Source organism: Ictidomys tridecemlineatus, chromosome 5 (assembly GCF_052094955.1).
Source record: "Ictidomys tridecemlineatus isolate mIctTri1 chromosome 5, mIctTri1.hap1, whole genome shotgun sequence".
Lineage (NCBI taxonomy): Eukaryota > Metazoa > Chordata > Mammalia > Rodentia > Sciuridae > Ictidomys > Ictidomys tridecemlineatus.
This window is the reverse complement of record NC_135481.1, coordinates 56,885,105-56,910,117: the sequence shown is the minus strand read 5'-3', so window position 1 is coordinate 56,910,117 and position 25,013 is coordinate 56,885,105. Positions and strand designations below refer to the sequence as shown.

The following is a 25,013-nucleotide window of genomic DNA, read 5'->3' as shown; positions in this document are numbered from 1 at the left end:
ATAAGCCAAAATGGTCATGATATATTAAGTGGAAAAAAAATCAGGTTAAAAAATGTGTAGTCATGTGAGGTTAATGATGGGGCTCAAGAGTCATGACCTATAAAATAAGAATAGCATCACATACCGTGTTCAATGGCCATAAGAAATTACATCAAATAGGTAAAAGCTCCTTATAGAGCAGTTTATCTGAACAAGATGAATGCTCTATACACGTAGCTGGGGTTCAATACTGTAGAATCAAAGCAAGAGAGCTTGGGCCATCTCCTACCATGCTGCCCCCGTCCACTCTGCTCCAGCCTACTGTCCCTTTGCTTCTTTTTGACCATGCTGAGCTCACTCCCCTCCCAAGGCTTCCCCTAGAAAGCACTTCTGTCAGATATTCTTATGGTGCCCCCTCCCATCCTTAGGTCTTTCCTCATTTGTTCCAATGTCCCTTATCAGAGCTTTTCTTAATCCTCCATGTAAAACAGAAAAAAGATTTTCCCAAAATTTTGTTTCCCCCTTATCAAACTTTTTCTTCACAGAGCTTATCACTCCAACCTTTGATTTATTTACCATTTCTGTTTGTCTGACTGCTTGTGCTAGAATTTAAGCTCCCTGAGGGTAGGGGTTTCTGTTTTATTATCCCAGGGCTTGTGTGCCTGGCACATAGTAGGTGTTCAACAAACATTTGTTAAAAGCATGATTAAATTCCTGAAGCTTGAGGGCAAGGGTTTGTCTTTATTCTCCTTTTACTCCCCAGGAGTCTGGTATAAAGCGCAGTGTTGTGTCGGCCTTTTACAACATTTGCTAAACTGTACAATTCAATCACTTCTGACAAATGGTGGTGTTAGTCTAATACCTAAAACTCAATTAACTGTATTTTTATTGCCTAGCAAATGAATCTGAGATTGCCTGTAGTTATAATGAAGCAATAGGTTGCTGGATCAGTTTGGTGGGATGGAGAACAAAACTGGTGGTCTGATTTCATTAGCCAGTGAAATGCCATTAACATTTTATCAATTAGTTCCAAATAACCACAGCCTTTACAGATGTGAAAGTCCACTCACTGATGAGGCCTGCCAGGATCAGCATTTTGATTTCAGATATGAAGTACAAATAAAGTGTTCAGAGGCTTAAGTTTTCTCCTGCTTTATAAAGCTGGGTCTTGTGAGACCCTGCATTACTGGGATTAAGCCTTCAGGATATTCCTTCCACCAATGGTTGCAAAGCTTCTTGAATCTCCCCTCAAATTCACTACTAATATTTAGTTTCAATACTAAAGAGGTAAATTCAAAATGAGGTCAACTCTCTCCTCCAAAACTAAGACATAGCTGAAATTTAAACAAGATGTTAAGAATAAAATCTCCAGGTTATACAACCTGTCCCACGTGCCCAGAGCTTTCTAAGAAAATTAATGCAAAGGTTTATAATAAATGCATTGTTAAGTATATTAACCACATGTAATTTCAAAATATTGCTGAAATATAAAGAAAATAATTTGATTTGGAAAAAAAGAGAGAGAGAGAGAGAGAGCGAATGGTCTTCAAAGAGTTGAATTTTACAAGCTAAAACTATGATTTATCTAAAGAATTTCTCATTTCAGAGGCAATGTCTTAAGGATAATTTCAGCCCAAACCCATGTTACAAAGAAAACCCCAATCAGCTGATTATCATGATTTCGAAGAATCTCTTATCTTCATCTGGCATGTTTCAAAGAACTTGCATATTTTCACTTTCATCTGATTTGAGTCTTACAAATACCCTACAGCAAGGTCTTGCCAATTGTGCCCCCACTGCACAGACGGGCTAATAGGCTCAGAGCATTCAGCAACCTGCCCAGATCCTCAGAACCCAGGCTGGGTCTAGCACCCAGGCCTTCTGAAAATCATACACATCATTTTTTTTTTTTTTTTTTTTAGTAGAAAGAATACGTGTTGCCTTTTAAATAAATAGGCATCTTTAAAATAAATGATCTTTTTTCTACTCTTTGAAGGCAGTATGTTTTTAACAGAATTTCACTTTGGGGACATTCGTTCTGAATGATACAGTGTATCAGTTGCTTTTTTAACCCTTGGACAGAATCTAGGCAGACTTCTAATGGTTCCCCAGGGTTTTGACCTTGGCTCACTGTTCCATTTAAGACATGCATTGGGTGAGCTCACTGCTGGTGACCAGAACTAATGGCTACATCCTGATGACTTCTGAATATTTAATTCCAGCCTATCCTCTTCCTTGGCTTTCAAACCCATATCTACCTCCCAATATTATCATCTCCACTGGAATAGATCTCATGTGTCCAACATATAACATTTCTAAAACTCGTCTTCCTCTTCAGCCTAGATCTTTTCCTGGGCTCATAATCTCTCCTAGCTAAGGAATGGTACCACCATCCATCCAACCTTCCAGCTGAATACCTGGGAATGACTCCTGGCTTTTCCTTCCCCCGTGGATGCACCAGGCACTGAGTCCTATATGTCCTCCTCACTAAGCATCTCTTGAACTTCTGCTTTCTTTTCAGCCCTTTCCCAGTGACTTATTTCAGGTCCTCACTATCTTCTTACCTGGAACCCAGCAATTACCTCAAAATTGAACTTCTCCCTCTCTGTCACACATCATCCCTGTGGCCATGTATGCTACCATCCCTCCACACATGTAAAATGTAAATCCATTCATGCCACATGACTTGTCAAAAATTGTTCAAAGATTCTCCTTTATTTGCTACATAAAGCCCATACTCCATGGAAGGGAGTTTGTGTCTGATACCATGAGTTTCCTATGACAGATTCATCTCCCTTCTTAATAACAGGATCCTAATTTTACTCGAAACATGGTCACTTGTAATACTATATTTTTTAGCCTTCACTGTAGCTAAATATGGCCATGTGACTCAGTTCTGGTGAATTCCATGGTAAGTACTATGCGGAATTTCAGTTCCTTAAAGGAAGTTGGGAAGAGTGCCCTTTGGCCCTTCTTACTGCCTGGAACTAGAATTCAGAGATGATTCCTGGAGCTTCAGCTACCAAATTAGACCAGGAAGTGGCCTTGAAGGTGACAGGACAAACAACACTGAAATCTGGGTCCTAGATGCCTCCGAGGAGCCTCCATGGACTGCCTATTTCTAGACTTTTTATATGAGAGAGAAATATGCATCCATCTGTTTCAAGTTACTATCTTTTTTATGTTTCCTGTGCTATGCAATGGTGCAAATCCTAAGTGTTACAGAGATGATGGCTTGGGGTTTGTTATATGCAGCTTTTAAGATGGTGAGGTAAGTTCCTTCCATTCCTTGTTTCTTTTATCATGTATGGGTGTTGAATTTTGTCAAAGGCTTTCATTGCATTTATTGAGATGACTGTGTGATGATCAATAGAATTAAGGAATTCTATTGATGTGATGAATTACATTTATTGATTTGCACATATGGAAGCACTCTTGCATCCCCAGAATGAAATCAACTTAGTCACTATGTACAATCATCTTAATGTTTAATACAATTTATTAATATTTTATTGAGAATTTTTGCATCTGTGTTCATCAGGAATATTGGTCTGTAGTTTACATCCCTTGATGTCTTTTTATCATACTTTGTTATCAAGAGTGATACTGGCTTCATTGAATGAATTTGGATGTATTGCACCCTGTTCTATTTTTTGGAATAATTTGAGAACCACTCATATTAGCTCTTCTTTGTAGGTATGGGAGAATTCAGTTGAAAATCCATTCAGTTCCAGATCTTTGTTGGAAAGTTTTTTTTATTACTGCTTCAATCTCATTGCTTTATTGTTGGTCTGTTTTGCTTTTCTACATCTTCTTTGTTTATTTTTGACAGGTCATTTGTGTCTAGAAATGTGTCCATTTCTTTCAGATTTGCCAATTTATTGGAGTACAAGTTTTCAAAATAGTTTCTAATCATTCTTGGGATCTCTGTGATATTTATCATGATGTCTCCTTTTTCATTTTTCATTTTATTAATTTGGGTCTTCTCTCTTTTGGTAAGTTTGGTTAATAGTTTATCAATCTTGCTTATCTTTTCAAGAAGTAACTCCTGGTTTCATTGATCCTTTGTATTTTTGCCTGAATATTTTATGCCAAGAAGTCACTCTCTGTACTCCTCCCAAACCACAGGCTTACTCCAATTTTGGAATCCACTTGTCATTACTTATTTATAGGCCATCCCACAGAAAGAGCCCCAAAGGGCAGATATCCATCTACTCATTTTGTCTTTAAACCTCCTTAAAAAAAAATGCCCAGGTACAAAGTCACAGCTCAGTCAATGTGTTCTAATCTCAACTGGATTTTCCTCATTGAAATGGAGGGAACAGTGTCGAATGCCTCAAAACACCTCACTAACTCCTCTTGTTGACAGTAAATTGAAGATTAGAACAAAAAATTTTCTCATCGTGTTTTTATTTTTCTGGAGTTAGAAAACAAGTTACAGATGAACTATCCAATCTGGTTAGATAGTTCATCTAACTATCTTGTGAGAACATCTGCCCTGAGAAGCAATTTACTGATTAGACATTTCAGACCTGAATTCCCTTATCTGCAAAAGAGAATTTGGCCCTAGGTAATCTTGGAGGTATTATATCTGACTATAATACTTTAGAATTCTCTTGTTGAGTATAAACACATAGACTTGAATGCAAGAAACTTGCTGTGAGTGGATGTCTCCTTCAGAGACTGGCAACATAACCATCCTTACCTAACTTTTGCAATATATTCTTTACAAGGAGTATCTAATAAAATATTGAGGTCAGGTGACTGTGAACACTCTAGAATAATAAAATGCCAACTGTGGCAAGAGGTGCCTCTAGACTCTGGCCACCCTGGCTTCCCTTAAAAGCCCTTAAACATACCCTACTTTTCCCAGCTACTGAGCATCTGAATTTTTTTCAAATGCTCTCTGCCCTCCTCACTAGTGACCTTAAGAGTCAGTTCCTTAAGAAAATGTCCCATTTTTCTCTAACCAGATTGGATCAGCCCATGAAGGGGTTTCAATCACTGCACTGTTCTCCTTCTTGTCTTCATTGGACTGGCTACAGGTGCAATGAAAAAGAATGTGATATGAAATTATTCTAGAGTATCATTCTAATAGTATGATCATTTGATTGATATCTTTCCGACTCACTAGACCACATTCTTCACCAGGGAATATTTTTAGTTTTCCTCAGCACTATATCCATATCCTTGGCAGAGAGTTGACAGTCGATGAACCCTTATTAAATGGTCCTCAAGGGCTGGGCAAAGGAAGAGAAAGGGCTGAGTTTCCTTGCAGGAAAGGAGAAGACTACATTTGGGAGGAATGTCAAATGATTCTAACAGGCTGGAAACCTCTGAGCTCTATCACATCTTTGAAAAATGAGCCAGGGATGGTGACAGCTTTCTGGTGACAGTGGGAGAGTAGTTACTGAATGAGGCCATCACTGGCAAAGCACAGCATGGGTTGTTAACAAGAAAGGAGACAAGAATGTGACTAAGAAGTTCAGAGTTCCAGCATCCATCCTGGGAGAGCTCACAGCCAAAACCTGATGTGAAAATTACTCATGTTCTGAGCATTCGCATTGCTGGCACATCCTGAATAAACAAGACAATAAAAATAACAAATGATCATTTACAGCTGTCTTTATAGTTATATAGATCAAAAAAGAATAGACCTACTTCTTAGAGTAGAAAGAATGATGTTATTAGAGGACAATGAAAATAGAGATACCATTTTTTTTTTCCTGCAGCACTGGGACTTGAACCCAAGGGTGTTCTACCACAGAACTACGTCCCAGTCCTTTTTATTATTTTGAAGAAAGGGTCTCACTAAGTTGCTAAGGCTGGCCTTGAACTTGCAATCCTCCTGTTTTAGCCTCCCAGACAGCTGAGATTATAGGTGTGCACCACTGCACTGGGCAAGAGCTACTAAATTTGACTATCATCTCTACTTAAAAATATTGTTCTCACTAGCATGAATAGAAAAAACATAAAGATGGTATCAAATTCTAATAGAGGGGAAGTAACAGTAAGATCCCCAAATTCCGTGTTCAAATGAAAGACGTTTGGGGAGTTTGAAAATCTGCTGATGAAACATACTAAGGAATAAGAGAGGTCCCAGAAGATGGGAATCACAGGGATGTTGCCTCAATCTTCCATAAAGGGGGAACTGCAGAGAGCAATGATTCAGGCATTGAAAAAAAAAAGTCTAACATAAATAGATTTGGAAACATAACACTTATTAATTCTTAGCCAAGGGAGTAAGGCTCAGAGAGGCAATCTTGCCAGGGGTTCACTAGGCAGAGAGATACCCAGATAAGTTCAGATTACTCAGGTAATTGTACGGCCTTGTGGCCCCTTGTACCACTCACATAGTTAATATTAGACCCTGGTATATGCACACAGATCCAACCACTATGTTGGAGTCTAGCTGAACAAAACTTATCTGCAAGGGATACTGTTAATCTTCCCAAATTCTAAATTTACAAAAAAAAAAAAAGAAGAAAAAGGTCAAATGAGGTAAAGATTTTTCTCTCACTTTGAAGAGAAACCAATGGTGATTTTTCTCTAAAAGAGTTAGCATGCTACGTAAGCATCAGAATAGAAGACAATGAGTCAGGTCTGGCAGCTGACCTCTGTGGGGTAAAAGCTTCCTCTCCACATCTGGAAAATGGGACAGTGAAATACCACAGAAGTGGCCTGGAGCTTGGTTACCACACACGTGGCCTGCCAAGTGGTCAGACTCATGCCTGGAAAGTGTGTGTGGAGACGTGCTGTGTGTTTAAATATAATGTGGTAAATAAGAGACAAAATTTTAACTACACCCTCTATAAACCTCCTCACCCAACATTTTTCAGATGCATTCCACACTCCGTCAGAAATAGCAAATGAAACTTGTGCTGGTCAGCTTAGGAGTCTGGAGATGAATTGGTCAGCTGTGGCAGAATTCTGCTTCAATATAGTTTATGAAACATGATTGAAAATGGTGCCTGTCATGCTTGAAAGTGGGCTGGATGCCCCTTTGTCCCCCTAAATTTTATGTTAGGGCTTGACTCTGGAAAAAAAGCCTGTACCATGAGGAAATTATTCGTGAGCACTGTCTGGGCTCCCAGTCTGCCAAGAAGCCCAGCATGCAGGAATGAGCGGTCTATTTTCCCTGGACAAAGCTGACTCTCTGGCTGCTGGCTTTCTAGCCCAATTCTCCTTGGTTTCTGGGCAGTGGAAGGATCTAGACTTTCCAACCAAAAGGCAAAGGGATGGATCCATCTCCTGTGTATCTCCATAAAATACAAGGTAATGCATCCAAGAGAGAGGATTGTAGCACAAGCTGACAAGTACGTAAGTGGGAGTGGCCTGTGACCCACCCTCACAGGTGAAGTCAACCAAAAGGGAAATTCATGTCAGGAGGAGCCTAAGGTGCTACCTTCCAAGGTCCCTTTTGACAATGATTTATAATTGGTACTATCTTGTTACTTGATGGAAAATAAACACTTCCTCTTTCCCCAGAAGAAAACTTCAGAACAAATCCGTAACAACTCTCTTTGGGTAGGTCAGAGGCATCTTCTGGAGAGATCATTTTGGCTCTGATCAAGGCTGTCTTGGGACACCCATGATAAGCGAGGATGTCTGATGCTCTCAAGTTTCTCACTGGGTTCCTGTATCAAATTTGATTCCTCTGTGACCCAAATGTACCCTTGACTGTGTGTGAATTCCAAGGACTTGGCTTTCAAAGACTTTACCCTTAAGACACTGCTCCCAGCCAATAGCCTGAATGGAATTAAATTATCCTGTGAAATAAATCCACAGGACAAAAATAGCATTCGAATCTAACCTAATTAAATGCGCTCGCTTCAAAGTCAGTCATATTAGCTAAAGCCTGAACCTGGGAATCAAGTCCAAAAGTAAATTAAAATCAATTCTCAGAATTGAGCCACAGGTACCACGAATCGAAATAAAACTTCAAGATGCAAGCTGATACTGCTTCACCAGAAACTGCATCAGTTACAATGTCCGTGATCTGTATTTCAAGACAAATGAAACGGAGGTAGACATGTCCAACATGGGAAAAAAATCTTGTTGCCTTCAGCAATACAATACAGAGCTTACTTACGTTAAGCCCCTGAGTATCCAAGAAAACTTGAGTTTACCCCATACTGTTCATCCCCAGTCTGCAGTATTTTCATGAATTCAAGTTGTCCTATTGCTGAAAGGGGAATCAGAAACCAGCTGTCTAGTGTGTCCTCAATCTCCATGTCACTCCTGAGGAGACCGCGTAGCCCAATGGTTAGAAATGCGCTATAAATTCTGGTTTCACTACCAGTTCACTGCCTAATTATTAATCAAGCCTTCCTAAGACTCAATTATTCATCTAAACAAAGTGAGTGATGTTGTTATATAATAATATTGTTGGGAGCATTGTGGGAGATACAGTGGTAAAGTATTGGTAATGGTAACGAGTGTCCAGTGGAGCTTTTGTTGATCATGTTATTATTTTGATTTATCAGAGAAGTCTCTGTTGGGTAAGGAAGTCATCATTCTTAAAAATTCAATGTGGAGAAGCGCTCTTTGGTGTAAATAGAGCAGAGACAGATGAACAAGCCAGGGAGAGGTGAACGGAAGCAGAACTCACTGCCCTGGGTGTGAGACCATGTCGAAGGAAGGACTCTTGACTCCTTCCACCAGCAACTTCCACAAATCACATGGAGACAGGTAAAATTCCACAGGAGCCACGAGGGAAGCACCACAGCCTAGTAAAGAAAGCTTAAAAACACAAGCTGCCTAAAGCCACCATGGCCACCTCATGACTTTAGAATGGGCATAGGCCCCTTATGACCTTCTGCAGACCCCGCCCCCCCCACTGTTGCTTTCCAGCCTGGACCCTGGCTCCACGCCCCTTTCCATTTCAGAGTCTGTGGTCTGTGATAGGGGGGGCCACATCTGAAGGGCTGAGCGCCCTGCGTCCCACAGGACCTGTTATACCTGCTTTGCTTTCCCACTTTTCTCTGGCATCTTTACTAGTCTTACTGCTTGGTCTCTCCCTATTTTGACTCCCAGGGCATTTGAGGATATTCGTGGTTTTTAAAGCTCTCTTTATTCTTTCACAATGCTGCCAATACTTCTGTGAGCTCACAAAAGGAACAATGTTTAGTAAGGCTAATAAATAGGAAATTTCAATCAGGAAAGTCTTCATTTCAGCATATATGAAGTATGAAAGAAAATTTTTGTCAACGGAAGCAACACTTGTATCTCAAGAAGAAAAAAAGTGTATATGTGGCAACTTAGTCACAATGTGACTTAAAGAGTAGGAAGATATCAACAACAGAAAAAAAAAAGGAAATTTGAATAAAAAGTGTCTAATATTATTACATTTCTCACCCTCTCCATTGTCTCTTTGAGTAAACTTTCATTTGAAGTTCATTAAGTTCCAAAAACTTCAACCAGATTTTGAGCCTATTCAAATTATGGTATATTGTGATTAAAAGATTGTGTGTTATGAAATGGAATCTAATCCTATTTGGGAGGGGGCTGCAAGTAATAAATATCATCACATAGGACACTGCTCATCAGCAGGTCACTTCTTGGACATTGACTGGCAAATCCACTCCTTTTGACTACTATTGTTGTTATAGCAACTTAAAGTAACATTAGCCACAGTGTCCAGTTTATGCATTTTTTTTTGGTGGTGGGGGTACCGGTAATTGAACCCAGGAGCACTTAACCACTGAGCCAACCTGTTTTTTATTTTTTATGTTGAAACAGGGTCTCACTAAGTTACTGAGGCTGGCTTTGAACTTGCAATCTTCCTGCCACAGCCTCCCAAGATGCTGAGATTACAGGAGTACACCACCATGCCCTGCAGTTTATGCTTTCTTGAAATAGAATGGATCCATGTTAACCAGTTCACTTCAGATATTCAAATGAAAAAAGAGAGAGAGAGACAATATGTGTTCAGCACCTTACATGCCTGGGCTGTAACAGGATCTTAGCAAACCCCACTGAACCAATTCATGAATAATCTCTTCTGAGCCTCTCTGGCCCATTTTGTGAATATCGAATGGGCCAAGTTTGAGTTTGGAGGCAGGGTCCTTCACTATGCTACTCATTTATTTGAATGAACATTTGGACCTTTGGTGAATTTGATTCCCATAAGACTTCGCTTGATTATCTTGAGAAATAGAGGGATGAATCAAGCAGGGATATGGGGTAGGGAATGAACCAGGAGAGGGGGAACCAACGACTCAAACTCACCGATAGATGATTCCCTTTTCGTGTAGGAACATGAGCGCAGAAATGATCTCCGCAGCATAGAAACGAGCCCGTGCCTCATCAAAACGCCGGGACTTCTGAATGTGGAACATCAAGTCTCCGCCATTCACAAACTCCATCACGAAAAACAGGCGGTCCTGGGTTAAAACAGGAGGTGAAGCATTTAGCCTAGAGTTCAATCATGTTGTCTAGGGGTGTGGCAAGGGGAAGAGAGACTGTCTAGGGAGGTATTCATTAACCCTCCAGACAGCTGTCAGGGAGCAGAGGTTGGGTTGGGTGGTCGGATCCCTCAGGGGAGGAGTGACGGCTGGACCCCCTTCGAGTCATTCTGCACAACACTGAATTTCCATCAGTAACAAGTAGAGAAGGCATCAGGAGCCCTTGGTTCTGGCTGTGGCTGTGCACATTAAAGGCCACATAAGGGAACAGAACCATGTAAGTTGAAAGAAAAATGCCTTCATCTGACCATGGCGGATTAACCACAGAAAGTAAAGGACATCCAACAGGCACTTTGGTCCTCATAAGTGGGCAGAGAACAAAGAAAAGGGAAAACCCTTTAGGTAAATCAGCCAAGCAGAGGTCTAATTATGGTCTCTGAGGAGCCTACACTTAGAAAGTCCCTTCAGTCAGTAGGAAGATCAGGAGTCAGAAGTGGAGTGTAAAATGAACAGGGGGCCATTCCTACTGCAGGGACTCTCACCACCCCCACCCCAGTGAAACAGACTCTTAAAAAGTTAGCTGTGCAGTTCCAAAGTACAAGGTAAGCGGTATAGCAGGTGCTGGGCAAAGTTAGACTGCCTATCAAAAGAAACGTGTATATCTCAATTAAAGAGTGGCTGTGAGATGTAGGGGTAAAAGGTTTTGATTCAAGGACCTCTAAGATCAACAGGTTTCTTCCCTCCTCCCTCTCTCATGAGCATCTGTGAAGTTCCTAGTGAGCTAGTGCTGAATGAAGCACTGAGGAACCAACAGAGACAAGCATAGACATAAAGCACATATTGTTCTACCCATAGAAAGCCCGGTGCAAGAAATTCATGGTATTAAAAAAAAAAAGTTATTCAAAAAAGGCAAATCTAGACATTCTGGTAAAGAAAAAAAAAAAAAGAAGGAAAGCAGAGAAAGCAGTGACATCTGATCATGTGAGTGAGGTTGGGGGAGGTTCTAAGCAAGTGACCTGTGACCAAAATCAGCAGGGTTGAGTGCCATCCATTCATGGACTGGGACGCCCTTTTTAGGGGGTAGGATGTAGAAGGTCACTGTATGTGAAATCTGTATTTTACCAAAGGCTGTGTTTATGCCAAGCCCTTCTTTATTTGGGGTTCTGAGTGCCACCAACTTTGCTGAGCAGGTTTCCACACATTCCCAGCTGAACAATGGGCAGGGAGATGTGCGTGCTCCTGCTCACCTCTCATTGTGTCACTGCGTAATCAAGCAGATCCCTATCAGAAGGCAGTGTGACTTGTGACCTCCTCGTCCCTATTTTAAGTAATACCTTAATTAGAAGGGAAAAAATCCTCTGTGTTTATTAAATATATCTATCTCTACTAATAACAAGTACAGATTTAAAAGTGAAGCGGGAATGGCAAGATTCCCCCAAACTAAAGGCCACCAACACAACTCTTCAGATTGGCCAACATAAGCCAAATGGGAAACAATATAAATCTATCGAGCTGTCTGACTAAGCTGGAGGCCCTCATTTGAGTGTGACCCACAAGGGGAGAGGCAGGACTGGGTGGGACAGGTTCTGATGAGCAATGGCTGCCCTGTATTTCCTCTGTGGGAAGGACTCGGGTGCAAGGAGCAGGTTAGTGATGGGTGTGGGGAGGATAAGCACATGCTGGAGACACCTCCCACAGCTCCATTTTTTTTTAAGCTACCATAGTGTTCATTTGGAAGGGCAGCTGCAGGGCACCTGATAAAGAATAAGGTGGAATAGTCACTCTAAAGCATCCCTGGGCAAGTAGGTCAGCCTTATACATTTTTGTTAACTAAGCCTGTTCACCTTTGTCATGAATGTGATTGGCAGCCACACAGCCTCCACTTCCTCTGAACATCTGATTACTGCAACTGGGTCAGTAGGTGAATGGCCACACTTAGGCTGCCACAGTTTGCATCCTTGGCAAAGATTTCTAAGGCAGCAGGCATCAAAAAGATAAGGGCATTCCAAAAGAAATTGTACCCACTTCTAGTACAATCTTTTTTATGTCTAAAGTCAGACTCTGGGTAAAACTCTTTCTGGGGGAGAAAATGCTGCCCTCTGGTCTGGCTCATTCTCCTCCATCTCAGATCTACCTATAGCCTTGGAGGCAGATTCTCAGATAACACTCATAACTCTGTGCCCTCTCCCTGTCACCCTGCAAGGCAAGAAGGGGTCATAAGTTTCAGAACTGCAAAAATACAGTTCCATCATTCTGTGTCTTTTCATTCAATCTCATTTCTAACCTCCTGTCTGGCACCACCTAGAACACAAGGTACAATTCACAGCCCTGGGGCAACAATCAACCCTTGAAGCAGGCAGGAAAGGGAAACAAACAAGCTCAAAGATGCAATAAGGATTTAATGAAAAAGGAATGATCTATCCTACCAAAGACCTCAAGTAATGTCACAAGGAAGAAAAACAAAAATATGCCTATCAACTAGCAACACGATTTTTGCTGCAAGGAAACTCTTAATTTACCTGTATTTCCGTTTACCCTATTTTAAAAAGTCTGCTGCAGAGCAGGGAAAGATTTGGCAGCAATTACTTGAATATTATTACTGCAGAGAATGAGGAAAATGACAAAAATATCCATTGCTCAGAAAATAAGATCCACTTATCACTAGGTAGGCGAGGTGAATGAGGGGCCATCAGTTGAAATGAAATTTTATTAAGCATGTCCTCACTGCCTCCTAGCAAGTGTGCAATGAATGGTAGCTGATGGTGCTACTGCTGGTGGCTCTAATGAAGATATTTTCAGTTTAAAAAATATTATAAATATGAGTGTGCAGACTGACTTCAGTTAAAGCCAAAGATGCAGATATGCATGGAAAGAACCAAAAATAAAACCCATAAAGTAAAAGATGTCAGCTTTGGGTTATGGGATCTGGGGTGACATTTATTTCTTCATACTTTTCAGTTCCTCTCAAGGTTTCTCTGCTGAGTTTATTACTCTTATCATCAGAAGCAAGGATCACATGTGCTTCCTCCATGGTTTCCTTATTCTGATCTGAAAGATCGAAGCTATTAGAAAAATATGGCTTTGAAGCTGTCTTAGCAGTTATTTAGGAAGCACGAATCAGAAAGTGGCTGCCAAAAGAGGGACTTTCACATCCTCCTGTCCATTATTAAGGGACACTTGGGATCACCCTTTCCCATGCCTTTCTGGTGCCTGAAGTAACCAGGCCATCAGGCACGTTGGAATGGTATCCAAAATGAGAGTCGATGGCTCTGGTTTGGGTCCCAAGAGTCCCAATCTGCCAGGCCCTCAGTAAGATCCAAGTATCCTAAAACAGGAGAGAGCCCACCCCTGCTCACAGACATGGGGACAAAATGCATTACTTAGCATGCATTACCCTGCATGGCGGGGTCAGAGGGCATCTGGGGTCACTGAGCAGAACATCTGAGCAGACTGGAGGCTAGGGTGGGATTTGGAAGAAGCTGCTGAGAAGAGCTGATTCCCTAGGTTTGAGGATGAGGATACACAAATCAGGCCAGAGTGGGGACTGAAGGAGAAGGTGCAGAGAGACACGGATTATCAGAACTAAGGTCTGAGGCAGATTGCAGGGACTGCATAGGAAGACCAGCTGTCAGGTGCCGAGGTGGCCCAGTGTGAGGTCCCACTGTCACTGTACTGCTATTTTCATCCTCAAGCATTTGAAGAAGAAGAAAAGGCTACTTAGGGATGTTTTATTTGACCCCATCCCAGGTCACCCACAACTGAGAGCTGCAGGACTTCAGCTCTATTAATAAACATGATCACTCACCTACTAGTCTGCATTAGAATTTTAAGGCCAGTGCCTGGGGTAAAACAGGTGGCAGCTATGGGATTTGGCTCGTAAAAGACTCCAGTAAGCGTTGGAACATGCCGCATGTAATAAAACAACATCAGCCACAAAAAAAAAAAAAAAAAAAAGCATCACTCCTGCAAAATTTTACTCCTTTGTCATTAACTCCACTGACCTATAGGAAACCTTTCACATTTAGTGGATGCTTTTTACAAAGCAGACACTTAACATTTGAAGTTTTGGAAGGAGGGAGAAGATAACCTTTCGCCCATAACTCCACTTGCCATCTACGCTATTTAAGAACTAGTATCACCGATTACTTGCCAAATGCTAAATCATGCTTTACCAATTCAATTGTGAAGCAACTAGATGAAGCATTTTTGGGGAATCCTGCATTAGGGAGGTACTGTATGCTGGATTAAGGCTGCCATGAGTCACTTTTGGGGCAGGGTGAACTTTCCAAATCCTACCCTAAGCGGAGATGGCAAAGGTGGCTCTTTCTGAATTTAAACCTATGTACATAGCCATTTTGGGTTTTCTAAAGTCCAAGTTTCCTAGAAACTGAGCTTAAACATCTTCACGGCCTCACTTGAGGTTTTGGCTGCTCTAAGGTAAATTTGCCCTGACCTGTGTGGTAGGAAACCTAAGGTCCAGGAGGCTGGTTTCACCTCAGTCCTAAAGCCAAAGTCGCCAAGCCCTTTGTCTATCCCTTGCTCCTCTCTTTCCTCTCTGATTCAACCGACCACAAATGCAAGTCATTAACACGGGATGATGAAAACTTGGGGGAATAAAACAACTCAGAAATCCCTTTGTCTCCCCGCCTGGGTGTGAGTTACAGGCACAGAGGTCAACAAGCCAGTGTCTGGTAATAACAGAATTCCTGTCATCATCTGCCCTGGTTCCATTAACCCACTGCAGCCTGGGCCAACTCTCTGCCCTGGGTCTCCATCCAGAGCTGCTACTTCTCCAGGCCAAAAGGGATAAAAATATCCCCTGAACTAACAGTGGCTATCACTAGTGGGCATTCCTTAAAGCTCCTCTTTATAGATTCTTCTTAGAAGTTGAAACAACTAAAGGAAGAAAAATTAGAGATCAAACCTCTGGGTTAACGGACGTGCTATGCCCAGATGGTACTAGTGACAAGATGACACTCTCTAAGGAGGGTGATTGTAGTGTAAACATGGACCAGTCAAAATCCTGTAAGGCAACTGTGGCAGACACCTTTGGAGGTATCTACTCGGTGCATGGTGATTCCCTTCTAGAGCACTGCCCCATCCTTGTTTTGTGGGTAAATGCTGAGCCTCCTATACACTACTAATTGGACCAAGCTAGGCCTCCCAGAATCTATTTCCCAGGAAATTTAAACTGGGAAAAAGAGGTTTTAATTTAGTCTGGGCTGTGTATGGGAAATGACAAAATGTGACTCAAGGAGCTAAGATTGCCTTTGTGGTATGAACATATGAAATGCCTTGTGTAACAGAGTGGTGAGGGCCTGGATGGATGGATGGTTGGGTGGATGGATGATTGACAGGCAGATAGACAGGTGTATAAAAAGTCAGATAGACGGATGGGTAGGTAGGTGGATGGATGAATGGATGGGAGGGAAGAATGAAGTAGAAACAGAGTGAGACAAAAACAAGAGATCAGGGAGGATGAGTGATCTAAGAAGCAAATGACCTCGGTTCCTCTTTCTCTGACACTCCTGGCCAGTTTTTGCCCTTGGGTTCCATGAGATACCTTTTGTCCATCCAAATCTTTATTTTTAGTTCTACCTTTTTTTGCATAGCCTGGGATAAATTTTCTCTTGCTACCAGGAAGATTTTAACCAATTTTTAAGGGGTGAAAGGTTTCTTTATTTGTAAATCTAGGATAATAACAGCTGTAACAACAGAGATCATGTAAGGATTAACCAGAAGCAAAGAGCCTTGCACAGTGCTAGGCCTGGAAAAGAATCTCAACAAATAGAAGCTATGGGTAGAACTACAGCTATATCTATGAGAAGACCTTGTGTCCTGTGCCAAAGTCCCTGCTAAGTCACCAAGAGGAGCACAGTACAGTGAAGGCACCTGAGCTCTGGAGCTACAATGTTAGGAGGTACACACAGTTCTTGCTGCACCTATTTCATCTCTCCCTAAAAACTCAAATCTGCAAAACGAGGAGAGTAAGATGATTGAACTCACAGGCATATAAGGACAAAATGCATTAAGCTAAGAGTTTCATACTTGCCTGGTGCACAGTAACTGTTCAAAACATGTTAGCAACTACTATTATTATTATTATCTTCATCATCATCACCACGTCCACTACAGTTTCAGGCACCATGGCTGTTCCCCAGTTGCACTAGGTGTAGGATGGTACCCTGGCTGGAGCTGCAGCCCCTTGGCAGTGATCTTCTGTGAGCAGTGGATGTGGAGACCATGCATCCTTATGGACCTCTCAGACTGGCACAGGTGCATACTAATACACACACAGATACACAGGAATGAAATGGCAGCCATCAGCAGTTATAATAGCTCCTCTTGTGCAGGGACAGGAAGCTAAAGGGTTCACAGAGATGGATGGACTCCTAGCCAGGCAGCTGGGGCACAGGGGCATTGCCTGATACCATATAGTAAGGCCGTGACCTGATAAGGACTCTCCTTTCTGGGAAGTGCCTGCTTATAGCAAGGGGTTACAAAACTAGATTTGATAACCAATACACATTAACCACAGTTTCAGTTCCAATTCAGTTCTAATACTGAATGATAATTCATATTCTCTACTTTATAGACTTTTTAATAATATTAGTATTATTGCAAAGCAAATGTGCTCCCCTGTGGGCTGCAACATATTATTGTGAGACTTTTTACAGTAGCTTTCTATAAAGTTGATTCATTCTTTATTTAATATTTATTTTTTAGTTGTAGGTAAACATAATATCTTTATTTCATTTTTATGTGTTGCTGAGGTTTGAAACCAGTACCTCACGTATGCTAGGTGAGTGAGATTTTTCTGTTTAAACCAAGAATCTACAGTCCTCATGACTTATAGGTGTAACTTTCTTTGTTTGTTTTTTTTGTTTTCTTGTTTTTTTGTTTTTTTTTTTTTTTTTTGGTCCAGGGGATGAACTCAAGGGCACTAGCACCTTGCTGTTACTGAGGCTGGCTTTGAACTCACTATCCTCCTGCCTCAGCCTCCCGAGCCACTGGGATACAGGCGTGTTGCCACCACACCCAACTACAGATGCAACTTTCATTTGATAATGTGTCCTTTTGGAAACCAAGGCAGTAAAAAAACAGTCAAGATACTCAGGATTGCAGTGGGGACAGAGCTTACCTTTGGAAATAATTCAAAGAATAAAAAAAAACATAGTTATGAATAATTTAGCTATTGCTGCAAGGCAATGTTAATCTGAGAGTCACATCTATACTACTTTACCCAAGTTCTAAAGTAGCTGTGGAATATTTTTATCTGAATAACATCCTCTCCACAGTATCCAAAGCTGTAGAGAGCTACTGACAGCTGCGGGCAAGGAGAAGGAAATCTACAGTAATAGCAGTGTGTTGAATTTCTCCTAAGAGCTATTGCTTTATTATTTTTCTCTGACAAAGTCATCTACAGGGTGAATGAGGAGTTCAAGTCAACAGGAAACAGTAACTGACGTCAAAGAGGTCACAGTGGAAAAGCACCCTTGTGAGGAAATCGATTGCACCACGTCTGAACTGGAAATCACTTGAAGTTAACCACATTAAGCACAATTAAGAGGCTTCAAGGAAGAAACAAGGAACGGGAGCCAAACGACTTCATTTTTTTTTTTTTTTGACTTATCATTTTGCACAGCCCAGAAGATGTCAGAAGTGAATCTGATCACCTATCAACTTCTCTATCAAGCCTATGGGCAAGATACATCCTGTTTGAGCACAGACACTAGTCTTTGGGAAGGTGAAATAGGTCTCCAGTATAATAAGCCTTGCATTTCAAACCTGGAGGAAAAAAAAAAAAAACATCTCTTTTCAAAGACCAAGTGTTTTTCCTGGTAATCTGGACCCATAACAAAACCTGACAAGACTTACTGGCATGTGTTCAAGACTGGGAAATGAACTAGCAGGTTGTAACACTAGGAAACATCCAGGCCAGATATTCTTTAAAGCCTAAATAAGCAATAAACATATGATCAGGGACATGGCAAAGTCTGAGCACTGTCCTCTCTGGCAGGTGCCTCCTTTGATGTCTCTGGTCCACACACAGCTTGCCCAGTTATCCCTGAGCTAGACTGGGCTGGCTCTATGCACTTGGTCTTGTTTTCCATGGGGGACCTGAAGCCTTTCGGGCAGAGCTCAGACGCTGAGTGGTATACATCTTTGAGAACACCAAGCACCAGGTCTGGGTTGTGGTATGGGTCCATAAATGCTTAGAAAACTAACACAGCAGGAGACTATTTTTGATTGCTTATCAAATTTAAACTAGAACTTTAGAAAAACTGAAACAAACTGCCAAGATTCCTTTTACCCAATCCTTTTATGTAATTAAAATACAAAGAAGTGAAGTTCCTTACCCACTATTGAAACAGTTTGTGGAAGAGTTAAGTAAGGGAATCAGGTCTGCTGATGCCACTTCATTTTCCTTTATGAGGTTTCGGTTTTTTCATTTATTAAAGTGATTACATGCCCACCCATAGTTTAATGTAATTACAAAGTAAAATTAAGGGGAAAAAAATAAGGACAATGAAAATAAGCCGCCCATAATCCTGACAATCATAGATAGAAGCCTAAATGCAAAGAGAAACAAAGTAGGTATGGCCTTTAGCTTCCAAAGAACTGGATAGTTGAGGGCAGATAAGAAACTTACAAGGTAATTTTAACTAGATTTAATTTCCCCCTAAGTCCTAATTACACTTAGCACTCCACAGCGTGTTTAAAGAAAGAAAATGAAAAACATCCTTCTCTTTTCACTTACTATTACATAACAACCCCTGATATAATAAATTATAGAGACCACAACTTTAATAGTTGCATACAATTTTCATGCCATTTCTATGAAGTCCTATAATTAGCTGGACTGCTAATTAAGTTAATGGAAATTAGAGGACATGGTATTAATAGCACAGTTTCTACACCACGATAAAGATCACTTTTATTGCCCTGGTAAAGCAGCCATTTCTGAGGGCAGATGATTACTAACTAGACATGGTATTTTAATTTTGATTGGCTAATTAATCATTTAGACATCACTAGCCTTTGGAGCACCCCCTAATTGTTGAGAAGCGCATGTAACCAGTGCTTCCTAATTGAAAATGTCCCCATTTGAACTACACTAAAACTTAGATTCACCAAGATCTCTTAGGTAATTATTCACTTTTTAAAAAAAGATTTCAGTCACTTCACAAAAGTATGCACAATAGAATTCTTCAAGTCATTATTTCACATAGTGCAATTCTCTCCATAAAAACTTTGGCTTAGCATAAAATCAGAGCAGGTTCATTGAAGATATTTATAGACTTTGTTGGTACGTGGGTACAGAATAGAGTAAAAATATGATTTCATTTACTTGGATCACTTTTCATGGCAGAGGTGTCTAAACTTTACAAACTTCTTTAAAAGCCAAGATTTCATCTCTCCCTCTGATCTATGAATCCATACTTTTATCTGTGGTAGGAGATTCTGGGTTAGTAGTCTGATTAGACATTTTACCCACTTAGAAAACAATCTGGCCGCAATATAACATATCTGTCTAGCAACGGTGCTTGGGAATCCACTGATAATCTACTCCTTCCTTCTCTGCTCTCTGGGGGTGATATACTTATTGACATTTCCATCTGGAACATACATTCCACAGGCTATTTTGGAGTTTGATTCATTCGTTGCAGGCATACGATCTCTTCTCTGGCCCTCTGTTTGGGAAAAGAGATCTGTTCAAACAAATGATTCGCCCATAATCCCTTCCCAAACCATTTTTGCAAGGTGGGCTAAAGAATAATCTTGCACTGTCCATTGAGAAAGAAAGACACAGGCCTTACAGTAGAGGTACAGAGACTTTGTAAGGAAGCTGCAATGAGTTAACTGGAGTTCAGATGGGCACTGCAGACCCCAAGATGAGAGCAGATACTAAGATGGCAACACCAATGATCTCATGCCAGATCCAGTGCTCTGAGTCCTTTGGTGAACTGGCTTCTTCTTGGTTCTTGCTTTTTCCTCCTAAGAAACCACATCCTTCTGATTCCTTTCTGATATTTTACACTTCTGGACTCTTTCACAGAACTGCTTCTTCAGCTCTCTTCTCCCTCGAAAATACTAAAACCTTTCCCATTACAGTAGCTGCTACACCAAGAAGACACTGATGATTCAAAAACCTAACTGCCGCTGCCCCGCATCTGAACTGTGTTTCTGACAAATAAGAATCTTTTCCCTAGATTTCCCTGAACTCATCATAGACTCCCGACTGGCCGGACTCCTGGACATTCCTCCTAAAAAGTCCTGTCAAGTCTGCCTCCTTTGTGTTTCCTTGACTCCGCTCCCATGATCACTGCCTTGGGATTGACAGGCCCCTGGTTCAGCCTGCTTTTCAGATCTGCTACCTTGTCCCTCTGCAGAGGGCAACCAGAAATAGCCTTCCAAAGTACAATGTTCTGTGGCTCCCTGACTTGAGATCTTTCACCTCCATGATTGAATCCTTAGCAAAGGGCATTATGACCCCGTTTCTTCATCACACCTGTATTTCATCTCTTAAAATTCTGCTGTTTCCCAGGCATATCATGCAATTTTAAGCCTCTTTGACTCTGCACTGCTGTTACCTATGTGGGAAGTTATCTCCTACTTTATGACTGTGTATGTCCCTATACATCCTCAAAATGTAGCGCAGATAGCACCTCATCTGGGAAATCCATCCAACCTCCCCAAGAATCGATTATAGTTTTTTTTCTCTCTATCATATGGTGTCACAATGTGACCTTTAATGGTAGGCAATTAAAGATGCACGTTTTGTTCTTCATTATAGGGGGACATCATTTACTGAATTTAATAATGCAAGATTACTTCAATATTACCATTCAAAACAGAAACAGCCAACACCTGTGATTACGAAGGTCTATCTTTAATATTTAGAGGCCACTGAGTTTTGAAGATAGCACTTAAGGCATTTCTATTTTAAGTTGAAATGGCATTTCCATACATAGAAAACAAAAGAAAGAAAACAGCCGGTTTGCTCTCTCATAAAGTACACTCATGTTATGAGCATAACTTCCATGCTGGCTGGTAAATGTTTCTTAAAGCTCTGATGATTTCTGTTTTGAAAATCCAGCCATGTGCAGCACACACAGGAAAAAAAAAAAAAAACAGGTGTTTCAGGGTGAAAGGATGGTTTTCATAAAATGCCACTGATGCAATGCCTTGTTGGTAAAGTGAAAGTGTAATGATTAAACGCCAACACAAGAGAAGCTGCAACTGATGTGATCCTGCAAGCTGTATACGGGGTAAAATGGGAGTTCATAACCCACTTGAATCAAAATGTGAAATATGATATATCAAGAACTATGTAATGTTTTGAACAACCAACAATAAATTAAAAAAAAATTGCTAGTGAAGGCAAAAAAAAAAAAAAAAGAGAAGCTGCATATTTCCATGGCTTGCTTTTTAACATAACCCATTTTAAACACATGCTCAGTGAGCTAATCTTTGGCTCCCTGATGCCCCAGGCTCTGACAGCTCTGTCTTATCACACAGCATGCTGCTCTGCAGAGAAGTTTAGCAGGCTAGCCCTGGCTCACACTGAACAGACCCTGCACGATTCCACTACCCTCTCCTCCAGCTCAGAGGCCCCATCCCTGCAGCCACTGATAGCTGTCAGGAGCCCCTAACAGGAACTCTGCCTTTCTACAAACTCAGAAAAAAAAAAGTGATAATGTTTATATTTTTACAAAGATTGGATACAAAATTTCATTTTGATATCTGTAAAGAAAATATATACATAATATACATATACTAGCCTACTTGACCTCTTACATTGAGGACAGATCAATTGACAGTGATATAAGGCTACAGTTTTTAGTCAGGGGAGATTCTTCCCCTTACCCCATGGAACCTTTGGCAATGTCTGATGACACTGGTTGTCACAACTGGGGAGGCACATCTGGCGTCTCCAGAGATGAGGCCAGGGGAGCTCCTAAACAGTCTACAGTGGGGCTGGAGTGCAGCTCCGTGGTTATAGTGTTTGCAAGTGTGAGGCTCTGGGTTCCATCCCTACCACTGCATAAACAAACAAACAAACAAACAAACAAATAAGAAAAATCCTGAAATGCACAGGATAATCCCTACAAGAAAGAATTATCCAGCCCCCATATTAGTAACTGACAAATGACATTGCATTATACAGATCAGTGAGTCTTTAAAAATTTGTTTTTAAACCACAAAGGATGAAAATTCCCACATCTCTAGATTACTAAAACTATCTGACCTACTGGTGAGGGTCAGTGTGGTGGGGGGTAAAGTTCTGTGCAATGTGGCATGGAACTTTCTCTAGATCTAAAGCCCAAGTAAGGAGGGACAAAGTGAACCAGCAGGTCCTAGAGTCTACAGGCTTCTGGAAGAGAAACTTAAAGCCACTTCTAGGTCCACTATGCCTTTTTTGTTCCTTAGTTTTCCTGCTCTTGTCTAACTCAGTTTGAGCTGACTTTTGCCATGGGAAGACACATTAGTGAAGAAGGTCGAGGTTCATGGTGGGCTTGGGCTGGTTCCCAATTTCTATCACCTCAGAAAGCACCAAGGAGACTAATGGCTCTGTGTTCCCTGGGGGCGGAGGAAACCAGAGGAAAGTTGAACAGGAAAGTGGCCAGAGCCAATTTGGGTGTTCCAAGATATGGAAAAAGAAATGGAAAAACATGCATGGAATAAAGGGGCAGTTTGGCTGAAAGAACTCTCTTCTTTTGCTTCTATTGGGAATTATAGATCATTTTATGTTTAAAATGTCATATACCACGAGGATGACATTAAGAGACTCTAGGAAGAGTTCCACCTAAGCAGTAAACTATGACAGACCAGAAGCAAGCAGGAGTGAGTTCAAAATACAGCAGGCTCTTTTGCTAGACCAACACACTGAAAGTTAGGAGCTTCCCACAGAAGGGAAACAGAAACTCCCTGGCTGACCACAAAGGGAGGAAATGGAGGGTCTGCTGGGAAGACTGAGCCAAGGGACTAGGTTACAACAGAAGGCAAGGAAAGGAACCTTGGCAAGGAGGAGCAGACTTGGTCTTTATAGCACACAGTCAATATGGGGGTGGGCAGGGGACGTGGATGGTGTCTTTGCAGCCTGGTGCAGAGGCTGCTGGTAAAACAGACCAGCCTACCCAGAGGGAAGGGGAAAATCATGCAAACAGCAAGGGTGATCAAGGGACTGCTCTTCCCATTATGCCTCTCACTATGAGCCCCCTCCCCCAACACCTGGGCAAAATAGAACCCAACACCACCCAGAGATACTGCCAAGCACTTCCACGCCCCTCTGGTCCCAACACAATGTCTTGTTAGTCTCAAATTCACCTCATCCTACCTAAAAATAAGGGTGTACTTAATATGCAAATGCAGCTTCAAGATAAGCCCCATGGGCCTCCTTCCAACCAGATGTCTTGCTCTGAGTCAGTCTTTAATGAAATGCCACCGGGACCGGCTACCCATGGAGGGTTACCAGCTGAGTCTTCTCTGTAGGACAGCCTGTTCCTGAGCTTCAGGCCTATAAACTCCCAGAAGAAGGTCAGTTACAAGAGGACAGGGATTCCCCTCTGCTGTGTGAAGTGCTGGACCTCAGAGTGTGAAGCCCTGCCTGTACCTCACAAGTACTCCGTCCACATGAGCTGAATAAATAAGCATTTCCTGGCCTTCTGTTGTAAGCTAACTATAATGGGCAATTCTCTAAACCTCCAGATACCCTAACTTGATGCTAACAGGGTTGTTTCAACTCACGAGAGGCCCTGGATTGTTCTGGGGCCTACCAGAGACAGATGTGACAGGTTCTTACCAGTGAGTAATTAATTACAGAAAACTCAAAATTTAAAAACTAAAATATATTGCAGCCTCTAGTTTTGAACCAAGGTGGTAGGCTTTATACTGCATGATTCTTCTTTCAGGGTGGGGTGCACCCATGCTAGCCACCCACAGGTATTAGCTTCAGGTCCAGTCTAGACATCCCAGTTGGTCCAGGAAGTAGTCTACCCTGCTTCCTGTAGAAATACCTGTGGGTTGTACCCAAGGTGCTGCTTAAGGTTGAAGTCTTAGTTAGTTTTTTGGTCTTCAAGCACTTGGGCAGGAAGGCTGGCACATAGGTAGGCACTTCTCCAGAATTCAGGGTTATTTTCAACTATCTTTCCTCTGGTGGTATAAGGACTACACTTAGAACATGCAATCTACTGTACACTGCTACTTTACACATGTTGGTCTTTTCTTTCTTTCAAGACTAAGGAATAAAACAGCTGCTTCTTTTGCCTAACACTCACTCAGACCGACTTTTCACTAAGCTGCGTGGCACAGAGCTCATCTCCTTCTCACTCGGGAGAAGTCACTTATATTTCTATGAAGGACACTGCTGAGGGCAAGATATCTCTAACTTTCTGTATCTTGCAGATTCTAAGAGCTTCCAATTGTGATCGGAAAAACCATGACCAAGCAATCGCCACCACCAAAAGCTTTCAGTCATCATGAACACATCACACATCGGGGCCACATCTGACCCTGGCAGAGTCTCAGTTACGTCAAGGGAAATTACACACACGTCCACAAACCGTCTTAGCAAATGCCCAAGTAGCAGGTCTGTTCCACCTGTGAGTTGTCGTTGGTGACAGC

General features: G+C 41.6%; 1 protein-coding gene across 1 annotated transcript in view; it reads right to left on the bottom strand.

Moving 5' to 3' along the window:
• Positions 1 to 25,013, bottom strand: part of Prkch (protein kinase C eta) — a 212,184-nt gene that overhangs the window by 51,570 nt on the left and 135,601 nt on the right. The window contains exon 10 of the mRNA XM_005322773.5: positions 10,210 to 10,364. Within this exon, the coding sequence (XP_005322830.1) occupies positions 10,210 to 10,364 (155 nt within the window). The remainder of the gene's footprint in view (positions 1 to 10,209; positions 10,365 to 25,013) is intronic.